The sequence below is a fragment of the Gigantopelta aegis genome, chromosome 10 (genome assembly GCF_016097555.1).
Source record: "Gigantopelta aegis isolate Gae_Host chromosome 10, Gae_host_genome, whole genome shotgun sequence".
NCBI lineage: Eukaryota > Metazoa > Mollusca > Gastropoda > Neomphalida > Peltospiridae > Gigantopelta > Gigantopelta aegis.
In genome coordinates this window covers 82,972,856-82,992,171 of record NC_054708.1, presented here as the reverse complement: position 1 = coordinate 82,992,171, position 19,316 = coordinate 82,972,856, and the positions used below count along the sequence as shown (strand labels likewise).

The window sequence follows — 19,316 nt, the reverse complement described above, 5'->3', positions numbered from 1 at the left end:
TTACATAGCTTTTCTATCCTCGCTGCCCCTGTTTGAGAATATATTTCGAGGAACTAGGTTGAGGGGGAGTGCCAAAAACAAATGTGTTTTAACCTTCTGTGAATGTATTGGGAATTAATTCGGTCCACGAGAACCTACAGAGGACGGTGTCCGCCATTACCAGAACGTCTGAGAGTGACTACCACAAAACTTGTTTACAGATGTCGACCAGACGTCGCGCGGAATGTCTCGCTGTAGGGTGCTGGAAGAAGAGTTGTACGCTCGTCAAGGGATTTCGAGAACACATTGTATTTGGGTTCTACTGTACCAGACGGAATCATTTGACACGTTAATATATACATCTCTTCCTCCGTCCCTCCTCCCTTCCTTCCTCCCCCTCCCTTCCTTCCTTCCTCCCTCGATTCCTCCCTCCCTCCCTCCTTCCCTCCCTTCCTTCCCATCAGCCATTTAATTTTATTAAACCATTGAAATGAAAAATCATTTAAACCATGGGACTAACATTAGATGATGATACATGGAAATGTAGAAATGGATGGATGATGTGGGGTTGGTGGGGGTGGGCCTAGATACGTTTTGACCATATGTGGCTAAAAATACTATATGAAAGATATCAACTAATATCGAATATAATACAATATGAACACTGTATCTCCTCTGCCAAAGAATTAACTGAAGAAAGCGAAACCTTTCATGGTTCATTTATAGTATAGCAGGATGCTGATACAATTCAAAATTATAGCACCTTGTTTGACAGGTGACCCATACATGTTATGCGGTATAGTACAAGCTACATGTTATGCGGTATAGTACAAGCTACATGTTATGCGGTATAGTACAAGCTACATGTTATGCGGTATAGTACAAGCTACATGTTATGCGGTATAGTACAAGCTACATGTTATGCGGTATAGTGCAAGCTACATGTTATGCGGTATAGTACAAGCTACATGTTATGCGGTATAGTGCAAGCTACATGTTATGCGGTATAGTGCAAGCTACATGTTGTGCGGTATAGTGCAAGCTACATGTTATGTGGTATAGTACAAGCTACATGTTGTGCGGTATAGTGCAAGCTACATGTTATGTGGTATAGTACAAGCTACATGTTATGTGGTATAGTACAAGCTACATGTTATGTGGTATAGTACAAGCTACATGTTATGCGGTATAGTACAAGCTACATGTTATGTGGTATAGTGCTACATTAACGTAGCGCATTGAGAGCGCCAGACAATGGTTTGGTTTCATACCACAACTAATGCTGCACACTTTCCGCTGATTTCATGGCCACTAAAGCCAAACATACGATAACACCTTCAGTCTGTGCTAGGCGTGGAGAGTCTGGCCATATCAGTATTTCTGACCAGAACAGGCGTCTTTGGACCTCTTTTCGGTATGAGCATGTCAGGTATCAAGATTAATATAAAGGCACGGACAGACGAACACTTTAATATGTTTTTGTGTTGTTCCAAAACTGATCACCTGTAGGTGCAAGGCGAGGAAATTGTTTTTATATATCCACCATATAGCATTTTGTTTTGTTTTGAACCAAGTATTAATGGAGAAAAAACATTATACAGATCCATCAGACGTAATTGTAGAGTAGCTTGCGTCCGGCAGATTTATTTATAATTTTCATTTAATTTAACTTATATTTTTGCTTTCTTTTGTTTTGTTGTGTTATTGTTTTATTTTATTTTTTATTTTTTATTTTTTGTTTGTTTTTGTTTTTGCTTTTGCTACGCTTTGCTTTGCTTTGCTTTGCATCTATTATAATTATTTTTAAAAATTATTTTATTTTATTACAACTTCTATTCACTACAATATTGTTCAACACGACATACGACATATAGGTATTGATATTTGCGACTTGGGAGACTTTGTGAGCAACTAATATCGGGTAGAGTAGACTGTTCTATCTCCTTGAGAACAGAAATAGTATAAATCTGTATAGAAAGAACTGGGGGAGTGATGGGGGAGGGTAGAGTTTAATCTAATCCTGTGTTACCAATATGTTCGAAAAATCTGTGTTAAATTATCATGTAACAGGTAATAAGGTTAAATGAATAATTACCTCAATTAATCAATCAATAAAAGAAATAAAGAATTAATAAAAACAAAATAAAATGAGAAAGTTTGATTGGATGAATAAATGAATGAATGGATGGATTGATGAATGAATGCTTGTATAAATGAATGAATGAAATATTGAAAAAATGCATAAACTAATAAATGTACGAATGAATGAATGAACGAACGAACGAACGAACGAACGGAATCATAATGCGAAATATTATTATCGTATTCTATATGAAGTGAACATCCATGTTTTGCGGTAGTCGTGTTTAACTCAGTTCAGTCGTGCACCAGTTATTGTAAATGACCCTTTGTGTAATTATATTACCGTCAACCCAGCCTACCTGTCAATCAATCATTTCTCTTATCCAATAATCAGCAAGGTTCTATTTTGAAAGAGTGTAAGATTATTTCTAATAAACAGATTTGTTTTACATCAAACACGTCCCACGATAATGAAAACCATGAATGAAATATAACTAACGTGTGTCCCAGATGAAACAGATAGAAATATGTTACGATAATGAAACTCATTTGCTAATTTATAAACTGAAATACATGCAATGTGGCTTGTAGGTCAACTGCACATTTTAGCAGCTCCTTCCCCGTATTGTCCCATTACGTCTAATTCCCAAATGGCATTTCGTTGAAATGGGAGTGAACACCCTTCCCCTTGTTAATTTTCCTTTAACCAGTATGGAAGTTAATAGCATTAAGAAAATGTGCAAGTGCATTTTTGATGTCGTACGTTTTACATTTCAAACAAGAAATGACTCATGTCAAAATAAAGAGAAAAACAAAGAATAATAAAGAAAGGAAAGAAGAAGAAAAAAGAAAGGAAAGGAAGGAAGGAAGAAAGAAAGAAAGAAAGAAAGAAAGAAAGAAAGAAAGAAATGGTTAATACAAGAACCCGTTAATTGTTTAATAAGCCAAAATATTTAATTGTTATTACAAAACTGTCACTAATATACTACAAACAGTACGAAACTATCCAAACCCCAAATTCATGCATGAATTTGCCCTTAATTTAATAACAATAATAATAATAGTAATAATAATAATAATAATAATAATAATAATAATAATAAATAATTTTTAAAACAAATAATAATAATAATAATAATTGTTTATTATTATTATTATTATTACTATAATAAATTTTTTTTTATTATTATTATTATTATATTTATAAAAATAATTTAAAAGCAAATGTCAAAACAACACACACGCAAAAACCCAACACTAAACAAAGAAAAAAGGAACAAACAACATATATGTGTTACAAAGCCACGTACTCTAGGCGTGTTGGAGAAAAAGAGTTTGAAAACGCACGAAGAGAACTGTTTTCCAGTCTTCGGTGAAGTTCGCGATCGTGAGAAATTCCTGAGAAAATTGCCGCGCGCTGCTTCCTACATCAAACGGCAAACGAAGCAGGTTGCGCTTGTAAAATATGAAAATAGCGGTGTAATTTTAGAAGACAATCAAAGGCAGGCAAGTCAATCTGCAGGCCTCCAAAATATATTCCATGAGAGATTTTAGAATTTCAATTTACCGTGTCGCTATAAAAACAGCTGGCGTGGGTGAACCGGTTCTGTCGTTTTCGCCTCATTTTGGATTAATTTCACATTGTTTACAAATATCGCTAAACACGTTACACGTTTTACTCCGCTTAGATCGACTTTCTTAACACTCCCTCATTTGCATCTGTTTAAAAACAATTATTTGCATATCGATTTTTAGTTAAACAAGAATCTATCTGGTTTCTGTTTTTCTAAAAACAAATATATAAATAGAACAGAGTGGTAATTAACTATTTTTATTATCATTAATAACGAAACATAATTTTGAAAAAACACTTTTAAAATTCTATTTCAAGAAAAAGAAAAAAAAAGCATTTTCTTATAAATGTATTTTAACAATCAATTCAATTTAATTCAATTCAAATTAATTAAATACTAAACTTTTAGAAATTAATTATTCAGCCGTTTTTATATTTAAAATATAATTTATTAAAATTAACAACTAACAAAATAGATTTTACAATTTCACAAATTTGGAAGCCTGATTAACTTTGAATAACTTAATAACAGAATACATAAAGCAACATTAAAACATTAAATTTAAAAACAAATAACATAAGTGCTAAAACGTAAATTCAAATTTAACATAATAATTCAGGTTAATAAATACTCTATAAACCAAATTATAACGTATGTACATTACTTCTAATAAACGAACAATCACGAGTATAGTTATATTTACTATTATGAAATGTGAAGTGTAATACTAGTAATTCCTTTTTTTTTTGAAAATTCTCTGGATAAAATTACAACATCTGTTATTTAATTACTAGTGTATCTATTTTCGTTTACTCGTTCAGCTCAAATTTATCAAAGTTGTCTATAAACGATAAGTACGAAATTTAGATAAATCTAGACAACCACAAGCTGGCAGTGTATTGTATTAATATATGCTAAACAACGCGTAGTAAAACGCGTAGTAATATAATTTATACAACCTCCTCCGCCAAACAAACCCCCCCCCCCCCCCCCCCCCCCACCACCACAAAAAAAAAAGAAAGAAAGAAAAAGAAGAAATAACTTACGATACCGGTATTGTAAATATATTTCAGTTTTAATTAAGAAGTACATATTATTCCGTATACTATATATAAATACTGTTTTCTGGATTTTAAATATTAAAATGTAATACGTCATCCGCTGTTTGTCGTGAATTTGAAAGATAATAATTATCAATAACCGTAAGACTAAGATGTCTAACGGGTAAATTCTTTTGCCAACAATTGTTGCAGGCTGTGCCAGATGTTCGTCCGTGTTTCAGGACAAAGCCAGAATATTGTCGATTACTGCTAGAGGGACAGACGTACATAATGAAGGAACATACATGTTTCTACAATACACATATGTACACGACTTCACTACGCAGTGTACTTTAAAGTCAAATAAAATCATATTACCTATTAGACTTATAAAAACATAATTACATGTATTATAAAAAATATTCCCAACCCTCTTTTCATTATATCAGTTGATACATTTTATTATAGCTAAACTCATCTATTTCATTTCAGTCGTAACTATATATATATATATATATATATATATATATATCATAACGAAGTTTCTAATTCTGCTGGCAAAATATTTTTATAATTACTTTTAATACTTTTTAGCCATCCAGATATCATTAAAACTACGATTTAAGATTAAGAAGATATTTTATTACATCATCATGTTTTAATATACATGTACATACATTTATATAAATTATTTATATATATACAAGTGTATATAAATTATTATAAATGAAAACAAGTGTATATAGTATAATATATTTATTTAAAATGTTTAAAAATAAAAATAATAGTCATATATAAATACATACATATACATACATACATACATACATGTATACATACATACATACATACATACATACATATATACATACATAATTATATAACATGCATTCACATGTAAACACACACAAAAAATACTTGTTAAAAGCTTCAGAATGCTTTTTAAAATATATTTTAATGCAAATGGACGTGTACTTTTACACATAGTTATTCAGGTGTTTATTTGATTTTTATTTGAAAATTGTGTTACATGCTAAGTGATTCTAACTCAATTTACCTAACCTAGATACAGAGAGTAGAACATGAGTGGCCGTTAGATACCATTTATCTGACGGGTTATTTTAAAATGTATCTAACGATTGAAAACTCGTTGTAAGATAAATGGTATCTAATGGACACGAATGTGGTATTCCGTTTCTTATATATCCTCAAAAACAAGGTTTAAAAGAAGTTAAACGAGTTTTTTTCTTCAAATTATGGACTAAGGTGAATGCCCACGACATTGTGCTCGAACCGTGACTGGATATAGGCACACTGATGACTATCCAGTAAATTGGATGAATGGATGACTTATTCTCCAAATGCATCTGTACTCCAGCTTGGTACGTCGTGATTAATGATAAGGCCGAAACTGGCCGATGTTATCGCAACAGCTAATTACCATAACGAGCCGCTAACGAGCCGATGGTATTGCTTACGTCATCACCATGACGACATTGACACATTTGATGACGCATTCCTTCTGTCATCGAGCTGATCAACGCCATATGGGAACAACGTAGCCTATCAGCTGACATAGACGAAACACATCGAAATAGTTTGTACGTGCATTACATGACATCTAAAACAAGCTATCATAATAGTATAATTGGTATAGTGGTATTTCAACTAGACAATATATTTTGCCTAAAGTGTAGTGGATATTACTTGAAAATATACCGAACATTAAAGGAAACGCGAAAATTTTAATATATAATTTCCATGATAAAATTAATTCGGTAAAAGAACAGTAAAACTGGAACATAAAATATTCATAAGACATAGATAGTTTTAAATGACACACAATCTAATGGGATTCAAAATAAATAACTTTAAATATATTACAGAAAACTAAATTAATATTTGCGTTAAACAGAACTTTATTACAATTACACCCAGTCCGTTCCACAACGGCGTTAGAGGAATAAACATGTACACCCAGTCCTTTCCACAATGGCGTTAGAGGAATACACACCCAGTCCGTTCCACAACGGCGTTAGAAGAATATACACAACAAAGTGAACAAATATGACGACATAGTTTACAGGAGAATGACATATAGACTATAGTTAATGGTATGTGGTCCTAGAAACAAACATATCTTGAAACATTAGGCTGTATCGTACAGTTCCTTGCTCAAACTAACGATTTCTCTACACTCAGTGTACTCTTCGTGGTTCTAATATATAAAGTACTCATCTGAATATTTGTGAAGGTAAGTTGGGGAGTTGTTAGTATATTTTAGAAATGCACCCTATTGAATAGAATGGGTAAGTGATAATAGTAATACATAACATTTTATCTCATCATCAAGACAAATATTTACTAGCTCCAGATAGAATATGGACATTTTAGGTTGTAGAATGTGCGTCGCATTGATTGCACACTCGAAAATCAGTTTCACATGACTAAATATGAAAAACATTAATTAATAAATGGGTAGTTGCAATATTAATGTTAAATAATCTGTGGATAGTGGATAATAGCATATCATGTTTAAAGACACACACACACACACACACACACACACATACACACACACACATACACACACACACACATACACACACGCACATACACACACATACACACACAATATACACATATATACACACATACACATATATACACACACACATATATATACACACACATACACACACATACACACACACATACACACACATATACACACACATACATACACACACATACATACATACACACACACACACACACATATATATACACACACATACATATACACACACACACATACATACACACACACATACATACACACACACACATACACACACACATATACACACACACGAACTAACGAACGCACACACGCGCTAAATAAGCATTCCTTGTAATATATATATATATATATAATACATGGGTTCGATATTTTTTTTAATTATTGCTGCTAGTACAATTAATAATTAATGATGATAAACTCATTTAAGGGCCTTCCCAGCAGGTTCGTAATACTGTCGACCAACACCTTTTGATTTCAGCGAGTTTCGCGGTTTTCTATTACACGTTAGCAACATGACACGTGCCAGTTTTATTGTATGGGGTGTGTGATACTGATAAGGGGAATTAATTCTTAATTGACGAGGATGAAATCAGTTTCGTCTTGGAACCAGCAGCACGCGCAATTCGGTTACAGGTGTTTCGTTACAACGGACACGCATTTCGTCTGTTTGTCGATTTCGGCGCGAGTTCGTTAAACAAACATCAGTGACGGTAATGGAGTGATTGGGTAAACGTGTCTTGTTTGTCCAACTGTTTGTTGTGTCAAAACAGACTGAATAACACATCGCTGTTCCGCGTCTGATTAAACGCAACGTTTTGATTAATATACGTTTGGTAACCACTCGATTCCTAGACACGAGCGGCCATTACGAAAAAAATAAATAATTATATCGATCTGTTACTCGCAACAGCCACCGTTTTAGATTGTTATTTTGATCACATCAAACGAATGTGTAAGCAATGATAATTTTATATCTCTCTCGCGGATCACCTGTCTCCTCATGTAGAAACTTCCTCTATCAAAGGATTAATGCTGACAAATAAAAAGCAAAATTTCCCCAATCAACTCCACATCGAGGCTCCCAATGTTTTTGTTTTCATTTGATTAATGATTTCGTTGCATGATACAAACACAGTCACGTTTTAAAACTTGGAAAAGTTACCGTCGTTTTCCAAGCCATATGTTTTGAAGTAATTAGTTGACTTTATTCAATGTCTTCACCGACTGACTAATATTACGTGTTTATTGGCGTGTCCCCGTGGTTGTAATCGATTGTATTTTGGGAGTGATGTCGTTTTCAACACGTTATTGGTCGCAGACATGACACGTTATTGACACAAAGAACATACATCATTTTATATAACAATAACAACGTGATAAATCGTTCAAATTAATGGAGAAACATATAAATAATATTATATTATAAAATATTTATCCTGTTACGGAAGTTTGCTGCTAAATGTTTTAAATATATTTTTTTAAAGTTAGTCAATTTTTTCTTTCTCGCCACAAGGGCAGATCTGGGAGTGTGGTCAACACGGCGGGAGTTGAGAGTGGGTAACTGGGGAGTGCTGTAATTGGTTGTTGAAATGATGCATTCTTTTCGTATTGTAAATTAAACATAACATTTTCAAACACAGTGGATTCGCACCACTGGTGCGGCACCAGTATTTGTACATTAAATAGAACATTTCAGGTTAGACTGAGATACAAACTATTTTAAACTGTTACAGTAACACTATGTGAGCACTAACTTGTAATTACAGTCTGTAATATACCAGTCGTGGTGCGCTGGTTAAAATACAATATAATACAAACCAAGCAGACAGAAATGTAGGTAGCTAGATAGATAAAGTAAAGTTTTTTTTATTTAACGACGCCGCTAGAGCACATTGATTTTTAATCTTATCATCGGCTATTGGACGTCAAACATATGGTCATTCTGACACTGTTTTTAGAGGAAACTCGTTGTCGCCACATAGGCTACTCTTTTTACGACAGGCAGCAAGGGATCTTTTATTTGCGCTTCCCACAGGCAGGATAGCACAAACCATGGCCTTTGTTGAACCAGTTATGGATCACTGGTCGGTGCAAGTGGTTTACACCTATCCATTGAGCCTTGCGGAGCACTCACTCAGGGTTTGGAGTCGGTATCTCGATTACAAATCCCATGCCTCGACTGGGATCCGAACCCAGTACCTACCAGCCTGTAGGCCGGCTAGATAGATACGTAGATAGATTACTTTGTAGGTAGACAGACAGCTACATGCATACGTAGATAGATAACTTTGTAGGTTTGAAGAAGTTTGTTTTGTTTAACGACACCACTAGAGCACAATGAGTTATTAATCATCGACTATTGGATGTCAAATATTTGGTAATTTTGACATTAGTCTTAGAGAGGAAACCTGCTACATTTTCTTATTAGTAGCAAGGGATCTTTTATATGCACCATCCCACAGACAGGATAGCACATACCACGGCCTTTGATTTACCAGTAGTGAGGCACTGACTGGAACGAGAAATAGCCCATTGGGCCCCACCGACGGGGATCGATCCCAAACCGACTGCGCATCAAACGAGCGCTTTACCACTGAACTACGTTCCGCCCCAACTTTGTAGGTAAATAAACAGTTAACTAAATAAATACATATAATACGTTTTACATTTTAAACAAGATGTAATTCCTGTCACAATAAAAAATTTTTTTTTTAAGAAACCACTGCTCAGGGAAATCGATCCTAGAACGTTTTTCACGTCAACCTCTAATGTGAACTGTGCCACTGTAAATGACTAAACAACGCGATACGACGCCACGACCTCGCTGGTGATAAAAAAACACGGACACGGACTCCTCTGACTCAAAAATTAGCTTAAAACATCCATGAAATCGTAAATCGCCGCCAGGTGTCAGTCTAATGTCGACAGGGGCGGTTCTGATGACATCTCGGGGTAAACACTGCTGGGCCAGAAACGCTAGTAATACCTCCCCCCGCACCTCGAATAAAATAAACCCCACAACATTATAAAGTTTACGGAATGCTGCTTTAAAAATGTTAAGTAGTGTTAAATTTAAATAGTAGACGTGAATATATGAACAATAAATTTGATAATTTCAAAATAGTGACATGTTAAAAAAAAAAGTAACATAATAACACAAAAGTTTGAAAAGTCTGACCCACATCCCTCCCCAGTCTATGTCTGAAACACCTGGGGTGACCTTGCTAATTAGTAACTGATATTGATCGCCCTGTCTTCCACAGCACACAGGTTAAAGATTGAGAAAGAGTTGTCAACCCATGACGACATCTCGTGTACTGAGGGCTGAAAATCACACCTCACGTGTCTCAGTGCTGACTATGCAGTCATATTCATTAGCATGCCGTGTTTCGTCTTGTCTCCATTTTTATTAATAATAATAATAATAATAATAATAAGAGAGAGAGAGAGAGAGAGAGAGAGAGAGAGAGAGAGAGAGAGAGAGAGAGAGAGAGAGAGAGAGAGGGGGGGGGGAGGGGTTGAGAGGGTTTATTACCAGAGTGTTTTTCGGTCGTCAATATCATATATTAGGAATAAAACTTGTATTATGCGAGCCTCTGGCGAGCATAATATATTATTTATATTCCTAATATATGATATTGACGATACCGAAACACACGAGGGTAATAATCTCTTTATCATATAATCTCAAGCTTAATACAACGTGTTTTTGTAAACTATGCACACAACTTTAATTCCAGTCCGCCATTACTAGATATTTAAATGACGTAAGAATATGTGGCGCGGTGTCTTTTTTAATGGAAATGACATCAAACTCCAATGGCATCATTTTGGATGTCCTTACATCAATATAAACTAGTGCATAACGTTTTTTGTTTTCTGAACGCTGGACAGCTTCCAGTGTAAAATTGCTATTGAAATGTTTTTATTTGATGACTATGGATGCATACGTCAATTATGGACTGTCACCCTAGTACGTTTGCTTAAACCTAGTGCCGTGACCTCGATTAATTTATATCTAATTTGCAAAGTTATCAAATTGTTGAAGTATGTGATCTGAAAAATAACACATACTTTGATTGCACTGAAAATGTACATAATTAGTTTTCTCAGATTTCAAATTTATTATACTGATTTATCTCTAGGAAATAACTATCATCGCATGTTTACGAAAGACTCTAAATTTAGCAAAAGAATGTGGATGAAAAAAGAAAGTGAGGCATTACCACTTGAATAAATTCGAATTGTTTCTAAACAGATGTAAGGAAAGACACTTCTCTTGAAATGTATTGCATATAGTCCCGCATAACTCCCGCATAATCTTGCTCATTACAATTTTATAATTTATATTGCTTGTATTTATATGCTAAATTGTATTCTGTTGTAATGAGGTGAGACTTTACAGAGGCAGATCTATATATTAATTTTCATTTCTTTTTACGATCCCCTCCAAAGCTCCCCCAAAGTTCCATTGGCGTTCCGCCTCATGTCATTGGGGCCCCCTAAATGGATTTTCTGGATCCGCCACTGCTTTAATAAACTATCTGTCTATCTGTCAGCAATGAGATGCTATTCAGTTTTTCAATATTGTTAATCAAATGTGTGATATTTTCTTAACCACCCACCCCCCACACACAAATTCAAACAGGTGAAATTTAAAAGTTCCATTAATTTTTTATGAATTAGTATGTGATTTTCATTTGAGAAGTACTAGTAATATAGTTATACTTTTAATATTATATCTAACTAGTAGTTTTCAAACAACAAAAATAACTTTATTGTAAAGATGTTTCTAATATGGAAAATATTCATTGAAATCTATGTAAACCTATTTTGAACGAAATTTACATTTTAAAGCTAGTAGGTGTTGAATTCGTGTACATGTACAATTCATTTGTACGTTACTGCGATTAAAACTAGTTGGTGTTGAATTCGTGTACATGTACAATTCATTTGTACGTTACTGCGATTAAAACTAGTTGGTGTTGAATTCGTGTACATGTACAGTTGACTTATACGTCACGGAGTTTAACACTAGTAGGTGTGACATTCGTATACATGTACAGTTCACTTGTATGTCACGGAGTTTAACACTAGTAGGTGTGACATTCGTATACATGTACAGTTCACTTGGTAACTGTAAGGCCATTACACCGACTTCTCTCTCACTGTCCACTAACAGTTAACCATTATTCCGAAAACCAGGAAGCCGGTGTGAACGTTGATTGGATTTAAAGACTAAAATAATTCAGAATTTTACTAATTGTTATTGAATTTTTCTATTTATTGTTTATAAGAGACAACCATGACTAATTTATCTGCCTACCCATATGTCGGTATTTCTGTCTGTCCGTTTGTCTGTCAGAATGTCTGTTGTTGTCTATTGGTGTCTTTCTGTCTGGTAAATGTAATTACTACAATCACAAATCAGTTAGGCCTTATTAATTGAAACTTACTAAACGTAAGATAAGAAAAATGTTAACAGAAACATTCTTCCTCGGAACATTTTGTTGTTATTTGCTTTAACCAAGCCGCTTGTGTTTGGGAATCGCTCGACGATGTTTAGTTTCTATTACTGCAACAATAAACAGCACCGCTTGTTTCTGGCTGTCATGTTAGTTTTCTTTGAGTTAACAACATCTTTTAGAAATTCCACCAAAACGTCCGTACACTCGGTCCAAGCATTTAACAGCGGCTTGCAAAACACATTAACGTGTCCCTGGAATACGAATTTCTACTTTGTTACATTTTAACAGAACTCTTTTTCTATTCTTCTTCTTTCTCTTTTAAACAATAGGCTCGAAGCATACTAAGTATCTGTTATATTTAAAGCACCCTTTTCCACATACTAATATACAAGTTATATAGATATAAGTAAATGTTATAGCAAGTACATTTGCATGTATTATATAATTTATATTTCACAGTATCTCTCTCTCTCTCTCTCTCTCTCTCTCTCTCTCTCTCTCTCTCTCTCTCTCTCTCTCTCTCTCTCACTCTCACCTCTTTTTTCTATCTTTGTATCTCTTTTACTCTGTCTCTCTATTTCTGTTTTTCTCTTTTACTGTCCCTCCTTCCTTCCACTCGTCTCTCTATGTCTCTCTCACTCTGTCTCTCTCATTCTGTCTCTCACTCTACTCTCTCTCTCTCTCTCTCTCTCTCTCTCTCTCTCTCTCTCTCTCTCTCTCTCTCTCTCTCTCTCTCTCTCTTTATCTTTTTACTCTCTCTCGCTCCTTCGTTCCCTCCCTCTTTTTGATTTAAACGTTTTAGTCTTTTCTAAAGATTAATTCAGTTGAAATTTACAATATTCATTTGATATGATGACATGTATTTCGTTATTTTTTCTCTCACTGTTAAATTATATACTTGATATAAATAATCTGTTGTGAAAAAATTAATGAATGAACGAACAAACGAACGAACGAACGAACGAATTAATGAATGAATGAATAAAAAGCTTTACGAAACATCCTCACATTTCTTGGCTATAAATATCCAACACCAACTGTTCACGAGTGGAATACAAAAGCTGAATTGTTTTCCAATTGTAAATGAAATTTAACCACACGATTCATTTTAAACGACTTGATTAATTGAAATGCAGTGTGTGAAATATATTAGCCAACATTAATTAATCATACGTTTTTCAGATGAAAGCAAACCGCTGTCGGACAGTAATCTGCACGCCTTGTTATTGTCAGCAATCGTACTGTGAATAATGTCGAAACATTCATCACGTGTTCGCACGAGGTGGATCCCGCGCGAAACTCGCCATTAATCGTGGTTTTATGATCGCCGTATAAGCTTGTTACTGATATTCATAACACTGTCAGGCGGTTAGCACGTTCATCTGTACCCGCATGTCGGTCGAATGAATGACTGAGAGAGTGAATGAATGAATGAATGAATGAATGAATGAATGAATAAAATAACGAAAGAGACAAAAACGGGAAAGAAAAGAAAGAAATATGAATGAATGCATGGATGGATGGATGGATGGATGGATGGATGGATGGATAGGTGGGTGGGTGGGTGGGTGGGTGGGTGGATGGATGGATGGATGGATGTTTAATGACACTCCAGCAAGTTATAATTGGGAAAGAGTAGATGTTTTGGGACAGAAAACACAAAAAGAAAAAGATAAATCTACTGTCGTTTTTAAAATCATATGTTAGTTTTTAAAATCATATGTTAGTTTTTAAAATAATATGTTTGTAAAAGATGTAGTTTAATAAAGGTTTTTACAAACTCGTCATAAGATAAGAGATTTTCAAAAAATATTTCTAGTTCTTGAGCAGTAAAATGTGCGTTAGTATCTCCATTATATCTTATTTATTCACAGGCGGCATTGTTATATTGCCATTGATTTCAGGTGTACTTTACAAATTGTATATTATTCCATTGTATATTATTCCATTGTATATTGTTAATACTTTAATATACACATTTTCGAAATATTGTTGTTGTTGTTGATTGTTGTTGTTGGTAGTATTGTTTTCTCTCCTTTTTCTCTCTTTTTTTTCTTGTTCCTAATTGTACAGAACACGTCAAATAGCGATTGCTGTGGTAATGAAGACAAACGAATATACGCTGAATCTGTCGAGATAAACATCGTTTGGAAACAGAGTTTTTTGTGTTTGTCTTCTTTCCACACTTAACATGATCATATTGTATTGGGGGTATCTGATATATGCTGCACATGTCGCGTGGGTTCGAGTTCACGCTGTACCTTTAGCATTCAAGATGTTCCGTGTCATTCAGTCTAGCCCCCGAGGTTAACAACGGGTTTTTATTTTTTTTAAAACCAAATGCATTTTTAGCAAAATAAATAACAGTACGACACACTGGATTTATGAAATTTTGATAATTAATACAAGAAGAAGTTGTATATAATTTGTAATTTAATGGTAAAAAAAAATCTGTATTAGGACAAAATATTGTATAATGGCTAATAAGTAGAATCTATTGACTTTAATCCTTGCATGCTATTTAATTGTATATTTTAGTGGCAGATGTTACAGCTTATTGCAGGCGATAATCCACATGAGCATATATTCATCATAAACCTTTTTACTAAACTCTTCAAATTGATATTATTTAATTTTATATGAAAATGATGTTACGTAAGTGATGATTTGTGTTCACTTTTAAACAGTATCGCTTTTATTGCAATAATTATTAAACATTTTGCACAAAGCAATATTATATTGGTAATTGATTTCATCTATCTTTTTACATTAATTAATTTGTTTTTATTTGTAATTTTTGTATTGATTTCTTCAATATATTAATGAATTATACTATTAATTTCAATAATTAATCAAACAGTTCAACGTATGTTATTTAGAGAAATCATTTTTGGAATCTTTTATTTATTTTTTTCCAAATACTGTTAATATGCAGAATCCATTTTCTTTTGTTTTCTTTTTCTTTTGTTTTTTGACAATGAAATGTTAATCTAAATGATTCAATAACATATTATGTGAATGTATTTGAACAATGATGTAAAATGTAATACATATTCTTGGATTTCTGGTATAATTTGATATAACTTTTAGCTCATTAAAAACACGTAACACATATGTAAGAATAATTATTAAACAAATGTAATTAATATTTATTATAATTTATCGTATCTGAAGATGAGTGGCAACTAACAAACACGAAAGGATTCCGTGATACTGAACTGAGCGATAGATGTCAAAAACACAATAGCATTCTTTTACCAGCTACGTACAGTATATATATACACACAAAATATAACAAAAGTTAATTCGTAATATTGTTCTGTTATTTGGAAGCTACGGAAACGTATAACGAAACTAAGACATGTGAAATATGATAAGAAAATAACTCGTGTTTGTCTATGTAGTGTTTTAATTTCAAAATATATTATTTTGAAAAAATTTATGATTATGATTTTATTTCTATTTTTAATATTCATAACTATTTTCCACGTTTACCTAATATGCCTGTAAGAAAAGATATTACTAAAATATTGTTGGTACGTACGTATGTGTGTACGCGTGTGTGTTGTGTTTATGTGCGTGTGCTTGTGTATGTGTGCGTGTGCGTGCGTGCGTGCGTGTTTGTGTGTTTGTGTTTTTGCGTATTGGTATGCATACTTTCAAGGACCACTGGGCATATTTGATAATAATATTTATAGGTCCAGTTCTTTTGCATATGTATATCATATAAAATACAATACTGTAATTTTCAAACAATATAATTAAATAGAATGTGATGAATTTTTCATTAATTATTTGTTTGAATAAGAATACTAAATACTAATGAACCATTATTTCAGATTAGGTTTTTTTCCGTTTCCTTTCATATTTTTAAAAGTTTGTTTTACAATATTTAAAATTCATTTAAAGTTGTTGTTTGTTGTTGAAATATTTCCAGTCTTTGAAAACAATCGCAGTCGCTAATAAATATTGCAATACTATTTGTAATTAACGATCGTATATAAGTTAGACAACGTGTGCCTAATTCTTTTGAAGATGCAATTTTTATGCAATAAAATGTTGTTAATCAATCATGCAATCAGTCAATTTATTGCCATTTGTCATATCGTTGTCTCTAAATGCTATTACCTGTAAAATTCATATTTGCTGTCATTGTAAGATTTTCCCGATTAATAAAAATCTTTTGCAGACTCAAATGACATATGAACTATATGTGTTTGGTTCCGATTATTAGTGTCTGCATTTACAAAGTGTTTCTTATCGTTGTAATGTTTGTAATTGTAATGTTTGTAATAATTCAAATTGGATTTTACCTGCCAGTAATTTCGTACGTACAAAAAACTCTATATATTGGGAAAGAAAATGGCATTTGAGCTACTACAAACATTAAGACGATTAAAAGCGCATCTAGTATACAAATACTGATGTTCTAGACAATAAAATGTCTTTAATCTGTAAGCTGAGTCATGAAAAAGGCTGTTAGTGGGATATATTTTAATAATGACAGGTACACGAGGACGTTCTGTTTACAAGAAGACATTAAAACAGAAAGTGAACAAACGAACAATACCTGCTGATTCTGACGACTCGAGCCCTTCAAACGTCTTGTTCGCCATCTCCATCAACGCGTCCAGCGGCGACACCAACCCCATCGACTTCAACGACGACGGCGGCGGTTCGTCGTCATCATCGTCGTCGACGTTTATCTCCTCGTCGCCGTCGGAGGAGTTGTCGCTGTCCCTGTCGATCCCGGACGCCCATGGGCGGACGATTTTGGCGCCGTTGGCGGCGTAGGTATTGTGTGGCTGCGTCGTGGAGTTGGCGAGGATGTCACTGATGCTGAACGACGTGAACGGCTTGTTGGGGTTGCGGGGTGGATGTACCCGGATCATGGCCAGGCGGTGGATGGGCTCGTACTCCGTGTGGCAGCTATCCTCGGAGTCGGATACCCCGCTCGATGTCGACATTGCCGCTTTCACGCTTACACTCCAAACCGCTCACCTAGCCGCAAATGCTTTTAACTGTCAAATTGTATTCCAAAAATTCAGAATTACTTTCTGTCTTTGTCTTTGATTGGTGATTTCGTAATTTTGGCGTTTTTTAGTTCCATTTATCGTATTATATACAAAATGTTGTAATAATCTCTTCTTTCTTTAATTTTTCTCCACTCTCGTATCGCTGTTCTTTCCGCTAGTCCTTTCTGTCAAGCAAGTGTTATTGGATAAACGATTTCATATTTTATAGCTGCGTAAATAATCCGACTTGTTCTCCATCGGAATAAGATATCTCCAATACGAACACAGTGTTTGGGGGAGTGTGAACACTCGGTCGTATCCTGGTAGATTTACAGACACCAATTAGCCCAGATCACGGACCACATGTTGGATTTCGTTCCGTACCCCCTCACAGAGGTGTCAAAGTCAATCTGGCCCAGATGGTCCACACAGGGTTCGCCCAATCATCAAAACGTATCTGGTTAAAATGCGAAAATAATGAAGCACCTCCTATCTGCTACATTGGCTGTGTTTCACGCGGCGGAACGGTCCCCGCTAAATGTTGGAAAAGTTAACACTAATATTCTTAAACGTGTCACCTCTTCCGAGTCACACCTAGTCCCACTTATATTGAATCGTGAAGATGTTTTCGGTCTCTACGACAACCTACTTCTTTATATGTAAACATCGCAGGTCGCCTCGATTGTGGCCTGTATTCGCTCAAAATAGGTGACAAGATCGGCTTTGAAAACCTACAGTAGCCGACAGCCAAGGAGGGCGGGGCTAAATGGTGATCAGAGACCGCCCACTGGGGCGGGGCTTCTCGCAGCGCTGTCCAAAGACTCGATAAGACTTCCCGGCATGCGTCAGGCCACCTGGCACTTGTTTTGCGCGGCCATACTACTTGGTAATTGATTTGGCACGGTGTTTTGGATATTTACACCAGCCACTGACAGGAATTGGAAGAGTTAAAATTAATTACCAGAAGCTTGAGACAGAATTTATACGCCATAATGATGCCTTTGACTAGTTGATGGGTCATCCTTGTTGGGATGTTGTGGCACTAGGTGTTTTCGCTATAACTTAGTGTTCGTTTGAACTATTTTTAAATAATTAAGCAAAATAGAACAAATCAAAATAAAACAAGAAAGAAAGAAAGAAAGAAAGAAATAATATATTTGGATTTCGGGTTATTTTGTTTTCTGACAATTTGTTTTCAGGAATCTATTCTTTTAAAAAATAAAAATATTATAACTGACGAAGCATAGTCAATACATATATAACTTGTATTTTTTTGCTTTTTATCTAAATAATAAATAAATAAATAAAAATTAATTTGTAATTAGAAGAGGGCCTTGTAAGTTACATAACGTGTGCCCAATCATTTTATATATTATATTCAATAATATATGTTGCAATCAAGTAAATAAAAAACCAAATAAATAAATAAATAAATAAATAAAAAAAAGTGAAAACCAATTTTAGTTTTAAATTTTATTTTTAGAACGATTAGCTATTATTTTAAGCTTTGGGAAATCCATAACTTTTCCATTAATACCATTCTACTTTTTAACGTGATATGATAAATTTAGTTT

General features: G+C 34.1%; 1 protein-coding gene across 1 annotated transcript in view; it reads right to left on the bottom strand.

The window, feature by feature from the left end:
* LOC121384266 (transcription factor LBX1-like) overlaps positions 1-18,434 on the bottom strand; it is a 36,492-nt gene extending 18,058 nt beyond the window's left edge. The window contains exon 1 of the mRNA XM_041514582.1: positions 17,298-18,434. Within this exon, the coding sequence (XP_041370516.1) occupies positions 17,298-17,694 (397 nt within the window). The 5' untranslated portion in view covers positions 17,695-18,434. The remainder of the gene's footprint in view (positions 1-17,297) is intronic.
* Between the last annotated feature and the right edge of the window lie 882 nt (positions 18,435-19,316).